Source organism: Globicephala melas, chromosome 3, assembly GCF_963455315.2.
Source record: "Globicephala melas chromosome 3, mGloMel1.2, whole genome shotgun sequence".
In the NCBI taxonomy this organism is placed as follows: Eukaryota; Metazoa; Chordata; class Mammalia; order Artiodactyla; family Delphinidae; genus Globicephala; species Globicephala melas.
Genome location: NC_083316.1, coordinates 26,482,445 through 26,497,837, shown reverse-complemented (window position 1 = coordinate 26,497,837; position 15,393 = coordinate 26,482,445). Strand labels below are relative to the sequence as shown.

General features: G+C 38.6%; 1 protein-coding gene across 3 annotated transcripts in view; it reads left to right on the top strand.

The window, feature by feature from the left end:
• ZFR (zinc finger RNA binding protein) overlaps window positions 1–15,393 on the top strand; it is a 75,363-nt gene that overhangs the window by 10,153 nt on the left and 49,817 nt on the right. For 2 of the 3 annotated variants that reach the window (XR_011377314.1, XM_070045131.1), the window contains exons 3-6: window positions 6,551–6,574; window positions 8,257–8,539; window positions 10,258–10,402; window positions 13,135–13,353. Coding sequence is in view for 2 of the 3 variants with exons in the window: in XM_070045131.1 (XP_069901232.1) it covers window positions 6,551–6,574; window positions 8,257–8,539; window positions 10,258–10,402; window positions 13,135–13,353 (671 nt within the window). In the remaining variant the exon portion in view is untranslated. The remainder of the gene's footprint in view (window positions 1–6,550; window positions 6,575–8,256; window positions 8,540–10,257; window positions 10,403–13,134; window positions 13,354–15,393) is intronic. The other variant, XM_030843649.2, reaches the window with a different exon arrangement.

Sequence of the window (15,393 nt, the reverse complement as noted above, 5' to 3'; positions counted from 1 at the left end):
ACTCAGATGCGTCTTGGTGAGAACTCCTTATTTAATCCTACTTAGGGTTAGTTGGGGGCTCCTGGATCTGAGGATTGTTATATCAGACATTCTATTTAGATGTTTCCTCTCTCCCTTTTTCTTCATTTGCAACTCCAATGAGTTGTAAGTTACCATTTTTTATTCTTTTCTCTTGGTCTTTTAACCTCTTTAATATCTTTCATCTCTTTGTGTGCCTTCTGAGTAATTTTTATAGATTTTTTTTTTGCCAGCTATGTCTAATCAGTTACATAATGCCTTTCTGAGTTTCTGATTATAATTTTTATATACTGTATTTCATTTCTGGAAATTCTGTTTTTTTTTTTTTAATTCATCTGGTTGTTTTTGATTGAACTCTTAGTTCTTGGTCTTGGTTTTCATAGTCTCTTTAAGTGTACTTATTTTATATTTCGTATCCAATACTAATACTTGTAGTCTTTTTTTTTTTTTTCCCCAAACTCTTGCTCCTAGTATCTTGTTTCCTTATGGGTTTTGTTTGTGATTTTTGATTGAGATCTCCTCTTTTTTGGAACATGGTAGCATTAGAGAGGAATGAGCATTTTGTGGTACCTGGAAGGAAATAAATAAATAAATAAACGCCAAACCAAGTAGTTAGTTTTCCTGGTCAGCTAATGTGAATTCCAGAGCCCAAAGTAGAGGAGTGCTGGCTTTTTGTTAAGAATTATCAGGAGAGGGCTTCCCTGGTGGCACAGTGGTTGAGAGTCCGCCTGCCAATGCAGGGGACGTGGGTTCATGCCTCGGTCTGGGAAGATCCCACATGCCACGGAGTGGCTGGGACCGTGAGCCATGGCCGCTGAGCCTGCACGTCTGGAGCCTGTGCTCTGCACAGTGAGAGGCCCACGTACAGCAAAAAAAAAAAAAAAAAAGAATTATCAGGAGAGGCTTTTCTCTCTTTTACTTGGAGCCAAGGCTGAAACAGGAAAGTTTCCTTACAGTTCTCCCTTAAAGGGGGAAGTGAGCTTTTTCCTAATTCATCTTCTGTTAGTTTTGTGTGGGAGTTCCAAAATTCTAAGCCATTACTTCCCTATGCCTTTGATGTCTCTGCTAACATAGAAAATATTTGTACAGCAGCACACCAGGTAAACTGGGAGGAGATTTGGAGCCCTAGATAAGACTATTACACAGCTGTAGGCAGCATACTTGGGGCTCTGGCCACTTTTTCAGTGCTCATTTTACCAGAGAACAAGTACTGTTTCCATGTCATAAGATAGAAGGAAACATTTTGCTTAAAGGGGCAGTAAGTAAAGAGCAGGAAAATGAATGGTGAATACCATTACAGACTCTAAGTTAATGTTCTGTATCGTAAAATGGTGGTTCTCAAACTTTTTGGTTTGGGGACCCTTCTAACCTCTAATTATTAAAAACCCCCAAAAGCTTTTGCTTATGCAGATTATATAATATTTACTATTTTAGAAATTTTTAAAATATTTATTAAATTGTTTTAAAATAGTAAAAATACCACTACATGCTAACCAGAAATATCTTTATGCAAAATAACTATATTCCAACCACTGAAAAAGTAGTAAGATGAGAAGCATTGTTTAACATTTCTACAAATCTTTTTTTTTTTTTTTTTTTTTTTTTTTGTGGTGGTACGCGGGCCTCTTACTGTTGTAGCCTCTCCCGTTGTGGAGCACAGGCTCCGGACGCACAGGCTCTGGACGTGCAGGCTCAGCGGCCACAGCTTACGTGCCTAGCTGCTCCGTGGCATGTGGGATCTTCCCGGACCGGGGCACAAACCCGTGTCCCCTGCATCGGCAGGCGGACTCAACCACTGCGCCACCAGGGAAGCCGCCTCTACAAATCTTTTTAGTATCTCAATTAAGATGGTTGGATTCTCATACCTGCTTCTGCATTGTCTGTTGCAGTAAATTGTTTGGATTAAAATATATGAAGGCAATCTGTAATTGAAAAGGGAGAACCAACCTCCTGAGCCCTCTGAAACGGTCTTAGGGACCCTCAGCGGTCCTTGGATCACATTTTGAGAACCACTGTTGTATAGAAACTAACGGAGGTGTAGGATACCGCTTATGCGGATGAGCCATTTGTACACATAAGTTATTTTAATTTCAGTAGTGACTATAAATTTAGTAGTGTAGTATGAAGCCAGGTCATATTAATGGAATTCAAAAGCACTTAGAGATGGGCCTGAAGTTGGATACAGATTAGGGTTGAGGCCAGAAATGTAGATATTAGAGTTGTGTTGGGATAACTAAAAAGGAGTATTTAAATTCGGGGTTGGTTTTTTGGTCATTGAAGTTGCCAGCTTGAGAATTCTATTCTGATATCTTTCTGCTTATCTTTCATTACTCCCAGAGTAATGCATTAATTAATTAAAAATAGTATAGAAGGGCTTAATGAAAACAACAGTCCCTTATTTTCCTTCTCCCTGCCTCCCAGTTCCCCACCTTTAACGCATTTTGGTTTTATTTCTAACCTCCATATCACTAAATAGTATGCTGCTTTTTTATGTCTTAATTTATCAACTTTATGCATTATAGTTTGATTTCTTACAATCATGGTTAGGATTTCGTACATACTCTCTCATGCTTCTCATTTCTCCTCCCAGATTCAGTGATAATGATTATTTCTGTTGCTTCAAACAATACACACCAATTCTAGTTCCATCAAAGGTAGACAGTATCTTGGTACTCTCTAAGAATCTTGAAACCCTTGTGCTTTACTTTCCCTCTCTCTCCACCCCATCCCCCAACTCAGCTCTCGTTTTCCTTGTGATAACACTTATATTGTGTTCTGTAATCATAGTTTATCTTCCGTGATTTAGGTTGATTCTAAAACCTTAAAGCAGAAAACTGTTTCATTATTATGACTGTAAATAGTATTTACTCTGGAACCAAGTACTGTTCTAGGATTAGAATTCCTCATGTATTCCATTTTTACAACCCTGTATCACTTAATAGAGAATTTTTGCAGGGTCAATTTCAAACAGATTTTTCCTTTTTTACACCCTACTAATTGCTCAACTGAGATCATGACTTTTCTTGAGCAGTTTCATATTTCCTGAAGTCTTTCATTACCCTTTTTTACACAAATCTTCTTGGTGCCTTGATTATATCATGAGATTTTCCCAGGCTCTTGGTCTGCTGTCTATTGTCCAGTCATCTGTTTTCCTAGACATCCTTCTCCTGGAGGCTTCTGTCCTTCCTTTGATTTCAGTCTCATAAACTTACTGCCTTTCTGGGCCTGCTGCATAGCTGCCGACCTGGGCTTTTATCTGTCTCCTGAGTTTGAATCCACTGTGTGTAGGATCCCATTATATCTTTCTTGTTTTATTTTTTGCTGAAGTACATTTTCATGTAGCTTCCTAAGAAAAGGCATGTGGGAGGTAAACTCCTTCATACCTTGAATGTCAAAATCATTATTCTGTGTTAATAGTTTAACTGGGTGCAGAATTGTACATTGATAATCATTTTCCCTTGAATTTTGAAGATATTACCCTTTTGGCCTCCAGCCACTGGTGTTATCAGTAAGTCTGATTTTCATTTACTTGTATGTAGGTGATCTGTTTTTCTTCTCTCCCGGAGATTTAAAGGATCTTTTTTTTTGTCTTGTGTTATGAAATGCTATCAATATATGTCTCTCAGTGTTGTTCTTTCATTTCTGTTTTATACTCCGTAGATATTTGAATTTGAAAATACGGGCCTCCCTTCAATAGTGGGAAATTTCTTAATTTCTTCCATCTGCTTTTTTTCTTTACTCTAGAATTCCTTTTTGTTGGAATATTAGACCTGCTATATTTATCCATTCTCTTTTCTTTTGTCTTTATCTTGTCCATGTCCTTCAACTTTATCTTCTAACTAGTGTAAAATTCTTGTTTTATGGATACAAATTAGAGATTTTTAAAATTCTTATCTGTTGCTTTGAGATATCCATTTCCCATGGGTTCATTCTTATTTCTTTTGCAGTTTATAGTAGGTTTTCTTTAAACATCTGGTGATTTTAGCTGGCTGTTTATTTCGGTAAGGCTTCTGGCTGGCCTCACTTTTTGGTAAGCAAGTAGGGAGCAGACCATTAACCTCCAGCTTAAGTTCAGAAATATGAAGGATGTTTTTACTCTTCAATATTAATAATTTCCTAAATACTCTCCCCCCCGCCTCCCACCGCCAAGAGAAATACCCTTCCATTTTATGTCTGATTGTTTCTTTTTCTTTTTGGTATCTTTTTGTTTGTTTGTTTGTTTATTTATTTTTGGTGACATTGCGTCTTCGTTGCTGTGCACACGGGCTTTCTCTAGTTGTGGCGAGCGGGGGGCTGCTCTTCATTGCGGTACACAGGCTTCTCATTGCGGTGGCTTTTCTTGTTGCAGCATGTGGGCTCAATATTTGTGGCTTGCGGGCTCTAGAGTGCAGGCTCAGTAGTTGTGGCGCACTGGCTTAGTTGCTCCGTGGCATGTGGGATCTTCCCGGACCAGGGCTCAAACCCGTGTCCTCTGCATTGGCAGGTGGATTCTTTTTTGTGGTATGCGGGCCTCTCACTGTTGTGGTCTCTCCCGTTGCGGAGCACAGGCTCCGGATGCGCAGGCTCAGCGGCCATGGCTCACGGGCCTAGCCGCTCTGCGGCATGTGGGATCTTCCCAGACCGGGGCACGAACCCGTGTTCCCTGCATCGGCAGGCGGACTCTGAACCACTGCACCACCAGAGAAGTCCCTGTCTGATTGTTTCTTAAACTTTCTTACCCATGTTGTTTATATATTTGTTTCATAATTTATTATTTAATTTGTCCCAGTTTAAAACTGACTGAAGCTGATATGATTTAATTTATTCACAAAAGGATATTACCATCTAAGTAAAAGCTTCTGCTCTACTGGATGCTTAGTAAATGAAAATCTTCTCATATTTCACAAATTATTTTTAATGGCACAAGATTTGGGATTTTATGTCCTGTTCTATTTAAGTTAAAAAATATATATTTATTTTTGGCCACACGGCTTGTGGGATTTTAGTTCCACAACCAGGGGTTGAACTGAGGCCCTTGGCAGTGAGAGCACGGAGTCCTAACCACTGGACCGCCAGGGAATTCCCTATTTAAGAAATCATTTAAAGACAGTTAAAAGTCTTACATTTTATGTAGGGATATAATTTAATACCTTTTATTCTCACACCCCAGACTAGGCAAAAACCTTGATTTGAACGGTTTCAACTTAAGACTAATTTTTATGTAAACTAATTTGAACTTGACCTGAATTTTTAAAAATTAATTTACTTATTTAGACTTAGCTACTTGATACTTAATTGAACGGCTATAGTCCAGTGTAGTCATCTATGTCATGTGAAAGGCAGTTTTCCTAAAGGTATTTGAAATTGGAAGAGAATTTCCCAGATGGGTCTAAGATAACAAATCAGAGAATCTTTATTCTGAATAGTAGTCAGCTGCCCTAGCCCTTGACCCCCTGGGAACTGGGACTGGATCATCATTCTTCATGATGCTTTGGTGGAGCATGTTGTTCCAGCCCGGATGATGGTTAGGGACCTGGCTCTACAGAGCAAGTTAGGTTAGACAGCCCTAGGGATGTCTATGGTAATTGCTAAATGCGCTGGCATCTTTTTATATGATTCCTGGGAAGGGTGACTATAAAATTTATTGTTCAAACTGAGACACATAGGAGAGTGAGAATACTATTAATAATTATGCTGGGGCAATAAGCATAAACCAGAGCACAAGGTCATCCCTTCCTGAGTCGCATGGACTTTTAAAGATCAGTGGCAGGCTTCCCTGGTGGCGCAGTGGTTGAGAGTCCGCCTGCCAATGCAGGGGATGCGGGTTCGTGCCCTGGTCCGGGAAGATCCCACATGCCACGGAGCGGCTGGGCCCGTGAGCCATGGCCACTGAGCCTGCACGTCCGGAGCCTGTGCTCCGCAACGGGAGAGGCCACAACAGTGAGAGGCCCACGTACCGCAAAAAAAAAAAAAAGATCAGTGGCAGTTTAAGTCAAATTGCCTGCCTAGTGTACTTGACATTCCTATTCTACTCCAACTTTTGTTTTTTGTCCTATAGGACATGTCTTGGGGATCATGAAATGTGAACAGATACTCGATAAAGAGCAGTGGGATGAATGAAAAGAGTATAGGAATTCAAGACTGTCTGAATTTTACATAACCATGTAGCCTCTACGTGGGAAATCTTATCAGTAAATGTTAAATACAAGTTTTGCAGAACTGGTGTATTTATATTTTAAACATAATTCTTTTTCTCAGTTCTAGGAATTTTGAAGAAGTATATGTTATTGGAATTTTTCTTAAGGACGTGGAATTATCCATTGAAAATGTCAATGCCCAACCAATTTCCCACTATTACCGTTTAAACTTCCCTTTTCCTGTCTTATAATTGGCATATATGTAGGAAATGTTAGCTAATTTTAGTATCAAAATGTGGAAAACCTCATCCAAATAGAAATTATAAGAGTTTCTTTGGACTCTGTTCTAAGTTTTTGTTTTTTTTTCTTTTTCATATTGGGCTGAAATCTGCCACCCTTCCATCCATTGGTTCTAGTTCTGTTCTCTGGAGCAGCATGGAGTAAGTCTCTTCTATTAGAAGGCAGCTATCATATCTTCCAAGGTCACTTTTTCTAGACTGAATGTCCCTAGGTCCTCTACTTTTATGTGAAATAATACCCATACTTATAAACTTCATATTGATTCCCTTTGAACACATCCTAATTATCAGTGTTTTCCATAATACAGTTAAAATATGATGGCCCCAGATTTTAATTCTGTGCCATATTTTTTTTTGGTATTGTGCATACCAGTGAAGAATACCCTGTACTATAACCCATGAATCAAACACTCTAGTTTATTAGTGCAGCTTCAGCTTACGTCAGGTATTTTTTTCTTAGCTATTCTTAACTGTTGGCTCATATTAAAACTTATGGTCAGGGCTTCCCTGGTGGCGCAGTGGTTGAGAGTCCGCCTGCCGATGCAGGGGACACGGGTTCGTGCCCCGGTCTGGGAAGATCCCGCATGCCGCGGAGCAGCTGGGCTCGTGAGCCATGGCCGCTGAGCCTGCGCGTCCGGAGCCTGTGCTCCGCAACGGGAGAGGCCACAACAGTGAGAGGCCCGCGTACCGCCAAAAAAAAAAAAAAAAAAAACTTATGGTCAGGTAAATAACTGTTGGGGCTCTCCTTTTTTCAAGAAGGCATTTTTCTGCCTTGGTAATACAGATTTAGCAAGTGTGATTGTGAATGTATTACTTAAGAGAACCTAAAACAACAAAAACGTTTTCATTTGCTAACATTTGTGGGCCTGGTTTTATGTGATATAGGCTCTCAATTTAAAAATTAAAGTAAATGCTATTTTAACTTTAGCTGAAGATTCATTTGATTTACAGTTTTAGAAACTTTTTGTCTCTCTGAGGTTTAAATGTTATGATTGCAAAGCATCTGACTTAGGTCTCCTTTTGCAACATGTGCTACTTTTTAAGAGAAAAAGAAATGTGTGTAATGAATTGCTGCCTGAAACCTGGAAAATTTATCTAAAATAATAGATATTCCATTGTAAATTCTGTACCTTAGAGCAGGATTTCTCAACCTCAGCACTGTTGACATTCTTCGGATAATTCTTTGTTGTGGATAGCTGTCCTTTATGTAACAGCATCACTGGCCTCTACCCACTAAATACCAGTAGCACACATCACCTCCTCCACAGTTTAACCATCAAAAATATCTCCAGACATGGCCAGATATCTCCTGGAGGGCAAAATCTCCCCTAGCGGAGAACCACTGCCTTACAGCATCAGAAGTATTTAAGTCATCTCGGTAATAGTTTCTACCTTAAATGTTTTCCATAATTGGAGTTAGAATACAATATTTTTCTTGATATGATTTCCTTGTAGAGATTTTTTTTAACTATAGTACATAATAAAGAACTATACATATAACAAATACTTTTTTAAGTTCCTAGGTTGATCAGTTTTTTCTTTCTTCCTAATACTTCTTATCCCAGTTTGTCCTCCCTGCTTTGTGATATGATCTTTGATCTGAAACATATGTGTGACCATCTAATTTATTCAGATTAAGGAATGAAAATTATGCAACAATAACAAATAGGGTGTTGGTTAGGTGGTTTATTAAGCTCAAATACCTGTTCTTTTGTAGTCCATGATTAAATTATTGGGAAATGTGCTTTTGATTTAAGTTGATTAAACTCCTAGATTTTAAAAATTAAATTGTATTATGTTTATTCTTCTACTCCACGATATAGCCAGCAGCCAGCTTCGGGTGTAGCCTACTCTCATCCAACTACGGTTGCTAGCTACACTGTCCATCAGGCTCCAGTAGCTGCTCACACAGTTACTGCTGCCTATGCACCAGCAGCCGCCACAGTTGCAGTTGCCAGGCCTGCTCCAGTAGCTGTTGCAGCTGCTGCAACAGCTGCTGCATATGGAGGGTACCCCACTGCACACACAGCAACTGACTATGGTTATACACAGAGGCAACAAGAAGCACCTCCACCACCGCCCCCAGCTACTACACAAAACTACCAGGTAAGAAAACTACTTTCATTAGCCTTAACATATAGGTTCAGCGGCTTCAGTATTTAATGTAATGTCCAAGCCAATGCTTCTCAAATTTGGGTCTTCCAAAATATACCTCTAATGATACAGAAAAGTGAGTGTGTATTCCTATAATTTGGGGGTATACTCCAAGCATTAAGTTTCCTTGCAGTGAATTTTATATTAATAATCCCCCAGTGCATTGCACTCCACTCTATATATATGTTTGCTTTAATTAAAAAAATATAGTAATTGGGACTTCCCTGGCAGTCCAGTGGTTAAGATTCTGCGCTTCCACTGCAGGGGGCGCAGGTTCGATCCCTGGTCAGGGAACTAAGGTTGCACATGCCACATGGCGTGGCCAAAAAAAAAAGATACATTAATTACTGGTTAAGTATTTTAATTTCATTACAAGTTTTTGAGAAAAATTAAGACATATAGGGTCTTCTGCCCCTTCTTTAAAATTTTTATTTATTTATTTTAGGGTCTTCTGCCTCTTGTTGGTACTATGGCATTATTTATCCACTTGGGACACCCCTGTGTCTCCTATTTTGAGAACCATGAGCCTCAGCTGAATAGGACAAATTACATAGTGTCTTCTTGAAACTTATCAAGGGTGGAAATTCTATTGCCTAAATGTACATTCTTCCCTCAAGGTGTTCTTTCTTAGTTTGTAATAGAAATTGATCCTGCTCTTAATTCATCTAATTGCTTCTTGTTAGGTTTATAGGGACATAAAGATCTAAGTCTGTTTATGGTAATATAATTCTCTTTATGTCTGATATGACACTAAATTACTACCTGCTTATTTAATTAAATTTGGCCCTAATCCTTTATCCCATTTTTTGTTTGTTTGCTTTTAGGATCTGTTTTTTAAACTTTGGTCCTTCTGGACTTTGCCTGGTTTTTAAATATTCTTTCTAAAATACGGGGATTTATTTTGTTAACTAAGAAACTGACATGAATCAGCAATATTAGTATTTGCTATTAATATTTAGCAGGTTACTAAACTCAGGATTACTTTAACATGTGTGATTGTTTTCATTATGTCCAGAGACAGAATATAATAAATTTTATTGGTTTTGATAGGATGTATGAAGCCCATCATTTTCTGGGCCCTGCCAAATCTTTCTGCCTTTCCTCCTGCATACATCAGGTGTACCTCCCCAGTTCTCCTCATTATATGCAGTGCCAGAATTCACCCAGCTCTCCGTGATCTTCGTTGCCTTGGAGATTTATATTTAGCGTTCCTTTCCCTTGGAACCTCTGTTCCCCTTTCCTCCACCTGGAAGCTCCTACTCATCATTATGTTAATGAATAGTAGTAAATAAGGAAGAATGAAAAGAAAGCTGGAACAGTCACAAAGCTTAGAACACCCAGGTGTTCTTTACTGTGGCATCCATCTTTAAGGCAGATCCGCCAAGCAATTTTTTAATAAAATTAATTTTTTAAAAAAATAATGCTTATTTTAAAATTTTGATGATTTTTCTAATTGTAAAAGTTAAGCATACTGCTTAAAATGGTTTTGACCTTATTTGATGAAGTCCAAAATGAATGCCCTTTGTATTGAATTTGAATCTTCTGTCTCTGTTCATACATATTTAGGCTTTTGTTTTCTTTTATTGCGTTTTTAATATAGTAAAGATGAAGGTTTTTTTCCGTCTGCCACTTCACTCATAGCAAGGTTTTCTTTCATTCTCTTTCTTTAGGACTCGTACTCATATGTAAGATCCACAGCTCCTGCTGTAGCTTATGATAGTAAGCAGTACTACCAACAACCAACAGCAACTGCAGCTGCTGTAGCTGCTGCCGCCCAGCCTCAGCCTTCTGTTGCTGAGACCTACTATCAGACAGGTGGGTTTTATTAACATATGCCCTTTCATTGTACACTATTGAAACATATTATTCAAGGTGTTTTTTAACGAAAATATGCTTTTGAATCCATCTAAACTCATTGTGTTATATTACCTTGAGGGGCAGGTTCTAACCATGTCCTTCTCTTTCTCCACAAGAATGCCTTTGAGTCCCAAAGAGAGAAGATCTTGGAGGCAATTCATAATCATGTCCTTCCTTCCTGAAAGTGTATTTCATATCTGTTCTTCAGATTATAGTTCTTTTCCTGTTGAAATAAGCTGTACAAAAGAAGTTGTGGCAATAACTTCTGGCCACCTTCTTCTCGTTGTCTGAAATGCCCAGACATAACTGCTGACTGCCTTTGTAACTAGTGGAGGCCCTAGTATGGTTTCCATTTTGTGGACCCTTTTTTTTTTGGCCATGCCGTGCAGCTTGTGGGATTAATAGTTCCCCAACCGGGGATTGAATCCGGGCCCTCAGCAGTGAAAGCTCGGAGTCTTAACCACTCCAACTGCCAGGGAATTCCTGTGGACCCATACTTTTAACTCATCTTTCTCTGATCTGTAATGACAGTTGGTTCCGTTACCAGCCATTGATATTACAGTATGTATTAATGGTTTGAATGCAGGAAGTATTTTGTTTGCAAAGAAGCCTACATATTTGTAGTCTTTAAAAGATAGGTTTTTTTCATAGAGATTTAATTGAGAACTTTTAAAGCAAAGCTCTCTTAGTTCTGAAAAATAGCAACTCCTTTACTTTAATTTTTTTTTTTTTTTTTTTTTTTTTTGCGGTATGCGGACCTCTCACTGTTGTGGCCTCTCCCGTTGCGGAGCACAGGCTTCGGACGCGCAGGCTCAGCGGCCATGGCTCACGGGCCCAGCCGCTCCGTGGCATGTGGGATCTTCCCGGACTGGGGCACGAACCTGTGTCCCCTGCATCAGCAGGCGGACTCTCAACCACTGCGCCACCAGGGAAGCCCTGATTTATTTTTGAGTAATACTTTTTTATTACTATTTATTTTATTTTATTATTTTTTGGCTGCATTGGGTCTTCGTTGCTGTGCACGGGCTTTCTCTAGTTGTGGCGAGCGGGGGCTGCTCTTTGTTTTGGTGCACAGGTTTCTCATTGTGGTAGCTTCTCTTGTTGCAGAACGTGGGCTCTAGGCGCATGGGCTTCAGTAGTTGTGGCTCACAGCCTCAGTAGTTGTGGCTCACGGGATCTAGAGCTCAGGCTCAGTAGTTGTGGTGCACAGGCTCAGTTGCTCCGCAGCATGTGGGATCTTCCCAGCCCAGGGCTCAAACCCATGTACCCTACATTAGCAAGTGGATTCTTTTTTTTTTTTTTTTTTTTCTGTACACTGGCCTCTCACTGTTGTGGCCTCTCCCGTTGTGGAGCACAGGCTTCGGGCGTGCAGGCCCAGCGGCCACGCGTCACGGGCCCAGCCGCTCCGCGGCGAGTGGGATCCTCCCGGACCGGGGCATGAACCCGCATCCCCTGCATCGGCAGGTGGACTCTCAACCACTGCGCCACCAGGGAAGCCCAGCAGGTGGATTCTTAACCACTGTGCCACCAGGGAAGTCCTGACTCAGATCTTTCTAGGGTACTTTTAGTTCTAAGATTGATTTTACGAGTCCCTTAAAAGTGGTTTAAAAATATTTTGCATTATAATGACCCTGACTTTTCTTATCGTCTCTTTTCTAATGATTTGTGGGTACAGTGAACTATAATGAACTTCCTGATTAGTTACCAAGGTTAAATAGATTGTGCTTAAGAGTACTAAAGTGATCTAAGAGTCAGAAGACCTTGGTGTAGTCTGAACTCTGACATTGACCATGTGACTTCTGTGAATCATTTAGCTCCTGGACATCAGGGTTTTTTGGTAAAATGTTGTACTCTTCTATATGTTGTGTGGATCAAATTTCATGCTATGTGTAGGAAAAGTTTTATAAACTCTTAAGTGCTATTTATTTCAAATACTTTTACTTAACTAGGCATGAAATGAGTTTGGCCCCTGATATTTGGGCCTTTCTCAGAAAATTACATTTGTATGCTTTACTGATTATTAATAACAGATTAATTATTAATTTAGTGATAATAAGTCTCATAGATTCTTAAAGTATACATTTGTTTTAATATGTTCAGGGGCAGTGGAAAGTTTAGCAGAGACATTAATGGTAGCCATTTAAGAACAGCTGACTCATGCTATTGACATTTGAAGAATTAAGTCAGTAGCACCTTGTGGGTTGTAATTAGATTGAAGTTCACTATGGATAAAATCAGTAAAATGCCATGAATAGTATATGAAAAAGTTCCATGTAATTAAACATTGAAAACTTCACTGTGACTTAAATTATACTTTGAGGCTCTCTCTATTCTGTTCCCAATATTAAGCATAACTCTCAAGTAGACTGACTAGCCCAAATACACACATACACACACACACCCTTTTCTAAAAACTTTGTTTATTGCTAACATGTTTTAAATAGTGCTGGTGTTTTAGTTGGAAATTTTGAACAATGTCATTTTGGAAATATGTAAAAAGCATATGTGGAGGGATAGTAAATTTATACAGATGCTATATTTTATTAAGTTGGTGATAAGAATTTTATCAAGAAGAAATTGCTAACATAAAATTTACAGTTAATGATGTTTACATTTTTTTTCTAGGATACTGGTACAGTAACTATAGTGGTTCACCCTTCTAATTTTCTGATGTCTCTTTCCCAATTTAGCCCCTAAAGCAGGTTATAGCCAAGGTGCAACTCAGTATACACAAGCCCAGCAAACTCGACAAGTGACAGCCATAAAACCAGCCACACCAAGTCCAGCTACCACTACTTTCTCCATTTATCCTGTATCCTCCACCGTACAGCCAGTAGCAGCTGCAGCTACTGTGGTGCCGTCCTATACCCAGAGTGCTACTTATAGTACCACGGCAGTTACTTATTCTGGTAAGGCTGATAAACTGTGTTTAAATGAGTAACCAAATTAAAAAGAGACTCACCAAGAAACTATCTTGATTTTCTATGGAATGATCTTACTCCCAGTAGCAAGAATTGGATTAATTGATAGGCGTTAATACAAATATATGTGCATAATGTGACAAATGAACCATAATCGAAGTTGTAAGGGTTTTTTTGGTTTGTTTTTTATTAATTAGATAAAATAACACCTAGTATTCTACAGGGTCATTTCCTGTCTGACTTTTCCAAATGAGTTTGAAAGTTCAAAGTTAACTTCAGGAAATAACCACTGACAGATTCTTTATATTGTTTTTTCCAGCTCTCAAGAAGCTATATCTTCATATTTATCCTCAGGAATAAGTAACCTTGAAAATATTGGGGGCCTTTATAAACATCCATAAGATGATGGTTATATAACACATCTCTTGGAAGGACAGAGCAGATTTATTTTCCTTAAATAATCATATATTTTCCCTGGAGAAGAATAATTACTAAAACCTTCTTGCTGTGCCCACTGCTCTTCCTAATTTCCAGCTGAGGTACTTTGTAGTGTTGCAGTGATGAAAGTCACACATGGCTTTTTTGAAGACACTTAGCCTTGTATTACTGCATGGTTTGTTGTTGTTTTGCATTTTATTTATTCCTTAATATGCTGTCTTGTTCCATGGAGGATTTAAGGTGACATAGGCCGTTGAATTTCTTACCTCTTGATGTTTTTGTGGTAGCCTAGCTACTGAATTTCTAAACTATTTTTTTATTTTTTAGAGATTTTTTTATCTCTTACCCTATGTCAAATCCTGTGCTTGGTGCTAGGGATAGAAATCAGGCAGGCATGATGTATTTGGGATCAACAGTTACTGTGGCTGGAATACAGGATACATGGGGTAACTATCAGGAGCTGAGGCTGGAAATGTCAGTGTGGAAAGTTTTGTAGGGTCTGCTGTGGTGTCTGTGTTTATCCTGTGGGCAGACAGGGTGCTAAAGAGGAGATCTCAAGAAGGGGAGCAATGGGAACACATTTATAAGTTAATTAAGACAGCCATGTGGAAATGAACTGGCATGAGGAGATGTTGTTATTCGGGATTGCCCAGTTACAACTTTTCTGCCTTTCTCTGATTAGCTAGTTATAAGTGTAAATGGAGTTATTTCAATGAAATCTGTTTGGACACTAAAAAAAAAATCCACATTAGCTTTAACAAAATAAGGAATACGATAGTATCCTTTCCTACTCCTTGTTTCTCTCTTGACTGTGCTCCTTCTCCCACTATCTTTTCTCTGTCTCAGTGTTTGTCTCTCTCAGTTGCTTGAATATACCTTACACAGAATGAAGATAATTATTTTTATTTACTGCTTTATTATGTAAGTAATAAATCATTTTAAACCTTGAAAGTATGGATTAAAAAAGGAGAAAAAATTAAATTACTAGACATCTACCCCTAGACATTAATTACCATTAACATTTTAGTGCATGTCCTTCTAGACTTTCTTCCATGGGACTATGCATATATAAACATGGTTTCTTTATAAAAATGAATTTGTCTTGTATCTACTGTAGTGTAAACTCCTTTCCTCATTGTGAATGTTCTTTCTAAGTATAGAAATATACCATTCCTTGGTTTCATGTTTTTTCCCCAATTTTAGAAAATTTTAATTCTGCAGAAAAGTGAAAAAATATTATAGTACAACAAATGCCCGCACAACATTTACCTAGACTCACCAAGTATTATTTTAATACATTTGCTTTATCTCGCCTCTCTTTAAACATATTTTCAAATGGTTCAGCAGTGTTTTATAAGTTGCAGGCAACATGGTGCTTTGCCTAGAATTCTTCCACATGTATTTCCTAAGAATAGGGGCATTCTTTTATATAGCCACAATTCAGATAAGGAATTGGACATGGATATTATCTAATAAATTTTCTCCAGTTGTCCACAAATGTCTTTTATGGCTGGGCTTTCTCTGTGGTTAATGTATTTGTGTTTGTGCTTTGTTTTAAATTTAGGGTCCAGTCAAGGATTATGGGTTGTA